Source organism: Limulus polyphemus, unplaced genomic scaffold (genome assembly GCF_000517525.1).
Source record: "Limulus polyphemus unplaced genomic scaffold, Limulus_polyphemus-2.1.2 Scaffold1073, whole genome shotgun sequence".
Lineage (NCBI taxonomy): Eukaryota > Metazoa > Arthropoda > Merostomata > Xiphosura > Limulidae > Limulus > Limulus polyphemus.
In genome coordinates this window covers 128368-138856 of record NW_013666683.1, presented here as the reverse complement: position 1 = coordinate 138856, position 10489 = coordinate 128368, and the positions used below count along the sequence as shown (strand labels likewise).

Sequence of the window (10489 nt, the reverse complement as noted above, 5' to 3'; positions counted from 1 at the left end):
GGACGGGGATTCTAACCCGCGACCCGCAAATTGCGAGTCGAGCGCCCTAATCACCTGGCCATGCCGGGCCCGCCATCAAAGTAGCATGTATCGCAATAAATCAGGAATAGTTATATTCTATGGTTAAAAATTATGCAAATCACGTACAATTGTATTTTTATTAACATTAGCAGATTTTGAGATGCTACCAAACCAGTATGCCAAATGAAATCGTTTTTTTTTTATCTCCCAACATTAAACATTTTAAGTGGTCAGTTAACTAACTACATGGCCATTTACAGATTAAATTTCTAAAACGTTGGACTATCACCAATCTTATAAACAATATTGACACAACCATCTCCAAATCAGCATTATAACCTCTAAAACGTTGGATCATCATCAATTTTATAAACAATATAGACATAACCATTTCCAGATTAGAAGTAAAATCTCTAAAACATCACATTATCACTAATCGTATAAACAATATTGACATAACCATCTCCAGATCAGAACTAAAATCTCTAAAACGTTGGATTATCATCAATCTTATAAACAATATTGACACAACCATCTCCAAATCAGCATTACAACCTCTAAAACGTTGGATCATCATCAATTTTATAAACAATATAGACATAACCATTTCCAGATTAGAACTAAAATCTCTAAAACATCACATTATCACTAATCGTATAAACAATATTGACACAACCATCTCCAAATCAGCATTACAACCTCTAAAACGTTGGATCATCATCAATTTTATAAACAATATAGACTTAACCATCTTCAGATTAGAACTAAAATCTCTAAAACATCACATTATCACTAATCGTATAAACAATACTGACACAACCATCTCCAGATTAGAACTAAAATCTTTAAAACGTCACATTATCACTAATCGCATAAACAATATTGACACAACCATCTCCAGATTAGAACTAAAATCTTTAAAACGTCACATTATCACTAATCGTATAAACAATATTGACATAACCATCTCCAGATCAGAACTAAAATCTCTAAAACATCACATTATCACTAATCGTATAAACAATATTGACACAACCATCTCCAGATTAGAACTAAAATCTCTAAAACGTTGGATTATCATCAATCTTATAAACAATATTGACACAACCATCTCCAGATTAGAACTAAAATCTCTAAAACGTTGGATTATCACCAATCTTATAAACAATATTGACACAACCATCTCCAGATTAGAGCTAAAATCTCTAAAACGTCACATTATCACTAATCGTATACACACTACTGACACAACCATACTTTAAAACATTAAGGAAAATCGGGACTTTACCATTATTCTGTATATGTATATCCCTATTGCGTATGTATAAGGCTGGTACATAATAAGTTTAAATGGGATCGTATGCGTGGTTAGAGAACCATACAACCTACAGCTCTGACAGTTGGTATAAAACCCGGAACTTACACAAATATCTTTAACGTCCGCAGGATATACATTTATGTATATGCACATGTATGTATATTTATATATACTTCCTATCATTAAGACCAGCTCAATGGTCCATATTTTTGGTTGTAACACCTTGATCCGAACCAATGTCTTCAATCAAAATTTATTTTCTATCAAGTAACGGTATAGTATTAAGAACTGTAGACAATAAAGAGATTTTGAGACATCTGTGTTTTTAGTTGTAAAGTTTCTCAACTTCTGTCAATGGTTTGATGCGCGAGTCATTTATATGTCTGCTTGAGAAAAGAAAAAAACGAATACATCTTAAGATTTTTTGACTTTTTTTTACAGGAATTCATACTTATCGTTTTAATCTTTGTAATACGTGCATGTTTATTTACACAACTATTGTAAAGCACATCCTTATTATAAGGTGTTGTTGTTGCCTTCTGATGAACACCTTGGCCATTATTGCCTTTCATTAGAACCAACATTACATGGTGAAGAATGGTGTCATATAAGGTTTCTTCTGAACAAGAGTCGTTTTAGTGATTAAGTAAACCTATCCCTAGTTAGTTTTGCGCCATTTTTGTTTGCGGGTTTCTCGCTGTCATAGGTGGTAGATTCGTTTGGTTTCACTGTTACTCCAGAGTTTTGTTCCTCATTAGAATAGTTCACAAAATCCTTTACAAAACGTGCAGGTTGTTACAGGATCTTGTCTTCAGTACAGCTTTCTCTATAATATTTCGTATACAAACTTTGGTCTTGGAACTGGAGCAGAACGAGAACATTCGTGGAACTGTTAGTGTTACCAATTCTTGCTGTTTCTTTAGTTTCTTCTGATACTGCCATTTCAGTCGGATCTGGCTGAGGATTCCCACCAAGAGTTCATCCACTTGATGGTTTATTCCTGTTGACGTCTCAATGAATTTCCAGTTATGTGCTGTTGCTATGGCTTGTCCCTCTACCGTAATAAAAAGGAAAAATCAATCAAAATGTATCTAATTGATTTCAAGAAATTGTGACGATTGGCATGAAATAGTAGGTTTAGCTTAGAACATTTATTCACAACTGTCATACTGAGACAAAGAACTTTTCTAGCTCCTTATGTACCAACCATAAGTGTGAAATGGTTGATTTTTGTAGTTTTACATGGTTTATTGAGAAATCTGTAAGAAAATGACCCAATTGTAAAACACCAATTGTCACTCACCGACGAGTTGATCTTATAAAAAATTCACAACAAATAGTAATCTGTCTTTTAAAACATCGCCCTGAACCAAATTAATAATTGTTTGTTTGTTTGTTTTGAGTTTCGCGCAAAGCTACACGAGGGCTGTCTGTGCTAGCCGTCCCTAATTTAGCAGTGTAAGACTAGAGGGAAGGCAGCTAGTCATCACCACCCACCGCCAACTCTTGGACTACTCTTTTACCAACGAATAGTGGGATTGATCGTCACATTATAACGCTCCCACGGCTGAAAGGGCGAGCATGTTTGGTGAGACGGGGATTCGAACCCGCGACTCGCAGATTGCGAGTCGAGCACCCTAACCACCTGGCCATGCCGGGCCTCCAAATTAATGATAAAGATAAGACTAGGATAATCGCTGAGATTCAGAATACAGCCCCAAAAAGATTGCCGCAACCGCTAGTCTGTTAATAACTAAAATAAATCATTTAGTCTGCACATTTTCGGAACGTTTTTGAAATCATATTGTTACGGCAGCGGAAGTCACGCGACGCTGGAGTTTCTAGAAGGATCATGAATTTTCCTGACAACTATAGTTTGTTCCAGGCGCCCTCTTTTTTAGTATATAAGCCCGGCAAATAAAGCCAGCGAAAAAAAGATAGAATAGCAGAGATCGGCAGATAGATTGCAGAGATAGATAGATAGATATAGAGACAGATAATTGAGTCAAGCGAGCCGTAGTGAGGGTAATATAAAGTGTGTGTTTTGTTATCGAGATTGCAAACGTATTGACATGGAACTTCTGTGTATTACAAAGTTGTATCGAGAAAGAATAAACTAGTTTTAATTAGGAAAGGACTTATGTCGTTGAAGTTCCTCGGAAAGAATTCATACCGGAAATTAACAAACGAGCAGATACGCAACAATATATAACAGTAAAGCAAACAAATCACACGTGAAATAAAATAATAGTGGACGTTAATATTTGAATAAATATATAAATGTATGTTCTGATTCGAACCAATGAAAATATGAAGTCCTGGTAACCACACACCCACCCACCCACGTGAAACTTACAATTTGGTGACGTGGCAAAAAAAAAGTAATTTAGTAAAATTTCGTTTATATAATGTGAATAAATAAACCAAAAAGTAAATTTTATAAATCAAAAGTAAAACTGATAAAAAACTATGGAAAAGTAGCACCATAATCTTGTCTTTATAGACACAAGAAAATCTTGTATAGTGAATGTTTTCTTAAAACGTCTTACTTAATAAAGCCACATAATGGCTTTTCGTTGTAACATAACTACTTAAAACGACCGGTTCAGTGAGTAAATACTGTAGACAGGTCTTTCTTTCAAATCATCTGTTTGATGTTTTGTCAGCAGTGTGAATAATGTGAGATTTTTCAGTTTAATACGTGTTAAAGTTTGGTGAGCTTATCTTACCTTCGGTCTATTTACCTTCACTGACTTTACTTAACACTTGTACTGCACATGAATGTACGAAAACTTTAAACTTTAAGGATTTTTGTTTTTAGTTTGGACTTAAGTTTGTTTGCTTATACTTTTGGGCTTGTTTGCTTGTAGGCCTAGTTTCAACATTGAATGCGACTAATTGTATATTTATAAGTCAATAATTAGCATCCTTATATCTAAATGATACAAAACCGGATTTTTATATTATACTACAGTTATATATTGTTCACCTGAACTAATCACATTTGGCTCTCGTGCTTTACAAACAAAGCTGACTTTATCTTTTAAAATGAATGGTCATATAATTCATGTCATAATCTTAATATTTTGTACGAACGGTTGTGTCTTTTAAATGACGTTTTATGATTTGTAATAACGAGTCATTCATTGCGTTTTAAATGGTGTGATTTGCTGTAATTCACGGGAAGTATTATTTTGCGTTCTCTAGTGATGGTAGTTTTCTTATACCTATCGATATTATATCAATAGTATTCTGGCCATTACTGTGTTTGTTGTATCCCATTTGGCCTGATGAGCTCTGTATTAAGCGAAACGCGTCGTCGGCAATGGATATGGCGGGCATAGTGTGGTTAAAAACAGCAACAACAAAAACTAAGGAACTGAATAAAGAATTTAGTATTAAAATATAATAGCCATAATAGTAATTTCTTAGGACAAATATAATTATTTATAATCATGCTTCGCCATTACTGTTTTTTTTTTATCTCAGCTGGTGTACCGTAAACACAATAGTGGTAAAACGCTATTTATATAAGCTATTTGTTAGAATAACAACCGTTATGATGTGACGCCATGACAGTTGCTTGCACTGGATTCTTTAGGTTTCTACTGGACTTTCCACTTTTTTGTCCCTATTTCTGCGGTGAATGTTTAATACCAACCTTTCCTAGTAACTTTCCGTATTCTTGCCAGGTCTATCTTGTTTCCAACTAAGATTGCAGCTTTGTTACTATTGGAGGTTTCCGAAGACACAAGATGATTAATGATTTCCTTGCTTTTCCGGAAACTTCTCTTATCTGTGACAGAATATACTACCATGTAGGCGTCGAAGCTAATAGCTGAGCTCGGAAGATCCTTCATTTGGTCCTAAGATAACATGAAAAAACAAACAAATATAAACAAGAAATAGCTAGCTTGTTTCTTCGTATTCACAGCACACCAGATTAAATTAAGCTTGTAACAATTGTTTCACGCGGCTACTGAGACCCCGTTATAAATTACATACAGAATACCCCCCCAAGTCTCACAACGCTAGAAACCGGGTTTCGATACCCGTGGTGGACAGAGCACAGATAGCCCATTGTGTAGCTTTGTGCTTAACTTCAAACAAACAAACAAACACAGAATAGGTCATAACTCGACGTGTCGTTATGTCTTTTAACGCGTCTTGCCTAAAGAACGTGTATTATTTTGCATGTGTTAAGTCTTAAGTCAATGTCAGGCAGAGTAGACATAGTAGATATGAAAACTTTGACGGATTGCATGCATCTGCCTGTCGAGTGAAAAGAGGACGACGTTTCGGCTTCTATGCTGAGGCCTTCTTCTGAAAATTGTTAATTGTTAAAATGTTAATTTTCGAAATTCTTTGGCTTTTCTCAGAGAATTATAGAGTTAATTCAAATAATTTCTTATTACAAATACAATGGGTAATTCTATAATTCTAGTGTAGCTAGATACAACTTTTAGCATAAAATGAAATCTCTCTGACTAATGAAGACTGATCTGTTTAAAATTAGAAACTTACGAACAATGTTATTTTAAATATAAGTCTGGGTCTAATATTCAGCCTATTTTGTAAAAAGCCCTCAGTATTGAAGCCGAAACGTCGTCCTCTTTTCACTCAACAGGCAGATGCTGTCCATAAAAGTTCTCAAACTTACCATGTGTTAAGCCTCTAAATATTTGAGTTCAAAGTACTATAAGCTACTTAACAATTGCACTCGCTAAAAGAAAAAGAAAACATCTCATTGGTATAAATTATTAATCATATAGGCTTTTTTTAGATTATTTTACTCATTCTTCGAGGGATTTTTGGGCAAAGAAATAGGGATTAAGCATTTAATGTTTTGAGTTTTGTTTTTTAACCACATATTTCCTGATACATTAATGTAGGCAGTAAAAACATTGCGTTCTTTCTATGACGTTTCAAAACTAAGGTATTAGATAACTTGTTCTTAGTGGCTTGTTTGCAAATTCTGGCAGAAAAGGTCGGTAAAAGGGAAAAGAAGCGTGTTTGTGTGTCGAATTTCGTGCGAAACTACGCGAAGTCTATTTGCGATAGCCGTCTCCAATTTTGAAGTTATAAACTTGAAGGGTGGCAGCTAGTCAACAACAGACCGAATAGTGGGATTTGACTGTCACTCTTATAACGCATACGCGGATCCAAAGTATGGAGCGAGATATTTTTCTGAAGGTAACGGGTCGCGAATCACGAAACCTCAGATCCATTGTCTGACACGTTAACCTCTGAGCCGTACTTGGCCCAGAAAATCAGGATATCTTAAAAAATGTACAACCACGTGGCTACTGCATTATCTTAATCATTTAACCAGAAGTTTTTGAAACATCATTTTCCAAAATATGATATTAAAAAAAGCACCAAACAATTTAGAAAAGAAAACAAAAAAGGGTGTCATTCAATAAGTCCTGGACCCAATTTTCACAAGGGGGTGGGGGTAATGAAATTGCATCAAGATAAATAATGATTAAACGGCATCAAAGAGCGCTATCAGGCTACCTGCGAGAAGGTTTCAAGTCGCCAATGTTGTAAGATCACTAAAGCGATATAAGATTTTCTCGCGTTCCATTTTGTGTTCGTTAATAAATTATATTTGTCAGTGTCCCGGCATGGCCAGGTGGTTAGGGCGCTCGACTCGTAATGTGCGAGTCGCGGGTTCGAATCCCTGTCCCACCAAACATGCTCGCCCTTTCAGCCGTGGGGGCGTTATAATGTGACGGTCAATCCCACTGTTCGTTGGTAAAAGAGTAGCCCAAGAGTTGGCGGTGGGTGGTGATGACTAGCTGCCTTATCTCTAGTCTTACCCTGCTACATTAGGGACGGCTAGCGTAGATAGCCCTCGTGTAGCTTTGCGCGAAATTCATAACAAACCAAACCAAACTGCCGCAACCGAATAACGAGATTCGACGACATCTTTATAACGCGCTCATGCTGAACGTGAGGAGTATGCTCAGTGACCTCGCGATGTGATCTTGGACCGTCCACTAAACAGCCGACACGCGAAACTCTAGACCACACCCATCTCATTTACACGTACGATTAATTATATTTTGTAACACGGGTTTTTAAGAACTTGCTTGCTTTCTTATTTTTGAAGTTTAACAAGTTTTAAAGGGTTTTTCAGCACAGAAGTTATATTTACTAATAAAAGTCTAAACATACCAAAAATTTGTCTGAAGCATATTCCACAAAAACTAACTCCGATTCCTCTTCATTTAATACAACAGTCACCGATTTTTCGTTCTCACTTTCTGGAAAATAAAGCGACATCTTAAGTACAAAAACACCTGTTTCTCGTTCTCAACACCTGTAAAATATATTTAGATCATAAATATAAGGATCACCAGTTTCTCATTCTCACAAAATGTAAAATATATTTAGATCATAAATATAAGAATCATCAGTTTCTCATTCTCACAAAATGTAAAATATATTTAAATCATAAATATAAGGATCACCAGTTTCTCATTCTCACAAAATGTAAAATATATTTATATCATAAATATAAGAATCCCCAGTTTCTCATTCTCATCATTTGGAAAATATATTTAGATCATAAATATAAACGTTACCAGATTCTCATTCTACTCTCCCGAATGTCTAAAGTGGAAGTTGTAAAAGAAACCCACATAGTTTTTTCTAGTTTAAAACTACTCTCCCGAATGTCTGAAGTGGAAGTTGTTAAAGAAACCCACACATTCTTTATATATTCAGTGAAACTAATATGAAACATTATTTCATTCAATGAATTCTAACTTTACCACGAAACATTTTCTACAGGGACATGAAAACAAGGCATTAAACCCAATCAATACTAAAGTCACCAAGAATACTACTATTATGTTTTGTAGAGATTGAAAACGAGAAGCCGATTACTTTTGTGTTTAGAATTACACAGCTGTACTTTCCATTTTGTGAGAATGAGAAACTGATGATCCTTATATTTATGATCTAAATATATTTTCCACATGATGAGAATAAGAAACTGGTTATTTTTATATTTATGATCTAAATATATTATCCAAATGACGGAAACCCACATAGTTTTTTCTAGTTTAAAACTTTTAACAACTTCCACTTTAGACATTCGAGAGATTAGTTTTAAACTAGAAAAAACTGGATTGAAGTTTATTTGTTTTCATTTAATATTTAATTTTCAATTGATTGTACAATGAATACCTGCCTCCCGGTGGCTCAGAGGTAAGCTTGTGGACTTATAACATTAAAAACCGGGGTTTGATACCCGCAGTTGACACAATGCAACTAGCCTTTTGTGTAGCTTTGCGCTTAGCAACCAACAAATAAAACAAATTCTTAATGTTTTGCAACCCAGCAACAAAAATATGGACAAAAACACTCAATATACACCCGGTAGCTCAGAGGTAAGCCTGAGAGTGAATAACGATAGAATTCAGAGTTCGATCCATGCGCTGGGCACAGCGTAGATAGCCAATTATGCAGCGTTTCGCTTAACAAAACAAAACGAAAGCGAGCAAACAAAATGAAAACCCAATCTTTTGAAATCACTGAAACTCAGTAATAAACATTTTTATTGGTCAAACTGATTAAGTATTCAAAACTATCAGATCATCAAATTTCATTGAACTTACGACTTTTCTTTTTTTTGGTATTTACGCACTTCTAGTCCGGTTAAAAAAAAGGGGGGAACAAGATTGTTGCTATGTCGCAAAGAAGCCAAACACGGCTGTACTGAAAAGCCATTAGGTTGTATAATAACCAACAAAGAGGACGCAACTCGAGCTAATAGAATGACTCCCACATCTGTCGTCTTCTCATCATTGCAGGATACCAATGCGTTCTTCCTGTTAGCTATCTTAGATATAGGAAATGTAGGTTTAAGGTCTTCTATTTACGAATATAACATTTTCTCCTTTTCCTCCCCTTTCATGGCTGAATTCTGCCACAAAATAAAAAGAAACAGGTTGAACAGACACATAACGACAGGGACTGTGATAATGATCGAATTTTTTAGGGATTTTCCTAAACTTTACAAGCATTGGGCTAAATTAAAATAACAAACTGTTGGATTTATTAGTGAATTACATTCTAAAGTTTCAAATAAACCGAGTTTACCGTTTTTGCTATGTAACAAGTAGCAAGTGTTCAAAGTAATAATGAATTAAGAGTAAAAACAATGCAAGTTTAAGTTTCTGTGTACGTAACAAATATGCCAGTTTAAGCACAATAAAATATCTGATCAAACACTGTGTTGAATCAAACAACATAATATCTGTATCATATTTTTGTGTGCAAAATACAGAGGTAGAATGTGTTTTGTTGTAACGGTTTTTATTGTTGAGGGGGGCTTTTGGATTATTCGGTAAAATAAAGCAACAATTTAATGATAACGAAAGCGTTTTTTTTTTCTTGCTTGTTTGTTTTTTGAATTTCACGCAAAGCTACACGAAGGTTATCTGCGCTAGCTGTCCCTAATTTAACAGTGTAAGAGTAGAGGGAAGGCAGCTAGTCATCACCACCCACCGCCAACTCTTGGGCTACTCTTTTACCAACGAACATTATAACGCCCCCGTGGCGAAAGGGCGAGCATGTTCGGTGACGGGGATTCGAACCCGCGACCCTCAGATTGCGAGTCGAACGTCCTAGCCACCTGGACATGAAAATGTATATCAATAAAATGTCTGAACATTTGTACAATTACTTGATATTTTTTTTTGTATTTTGAGTAATACTAATCTTTCTTTCTTCTTTAAGAAAACAAAAACGAAATGAACGTTTGACCAAATTTCTTTACCTGTTTTAAGAAAATAAAAAACAACGTGTTTTTTTTAAACACACTTCTATTAATTTATAATAACTTCATCTGATAAGATTTTATCGGAATATCAATGATTCGTCTTTTCTTGTTCATTTTACAGATTACGGAACTGGAATTTTCCACCTAAAATTCGATGACGAGGAACCCACTTTGAGACTAATAATGGCTGGAGACGGCTTGAGTGGGTAATGAAGAAAAACTTTAATATAAGTTTAACATAACAGCAAATGTACAACGTTTCGACAAGGTTTTGTCATCATCCACCTAAAAGGCATCTTATGCACACGAGGACCAAACAGCCAGGCACGGGCGAAACTTGGGGTGGGCGACGTGTG

At 35.2% G+C, this 10489-nt stretch overlaps 1 protein-coding gene across 1 annotated transcript in view; it reads right to left on the bottom strand.

Annotated features, from left to right (window-relative positions):
* Positions 1 to 1784: 1784 nt before the first annotated feature.
* Positions 1785 to 10489, bottom strand: part of LOC106461998 (GTP-binding protein REM 1-like) — an 11174-nt gene continuing 2469 nt past the window's right edge. The window contains exons 2-4 of the mRNA XM_013921866.2: positions 7520 to 7608; positions 5001 to 5205; positions 1785 to 2393 (exon numbers count right to left, since the gene is read on the bottom strand). Coding sequence (XP_013777320.1) covers positions 2116 to 2393; positions 5001 to 5205; positions 7520 to 7608 — 572 coding nt within the window. The 3' untranslated portion in view covers positions 1785 to 2115. The remainder of the gene's footprint in view (positions 2394 to 5000; positions 5206 to 7519; positions 7609 to 10489) is intronic.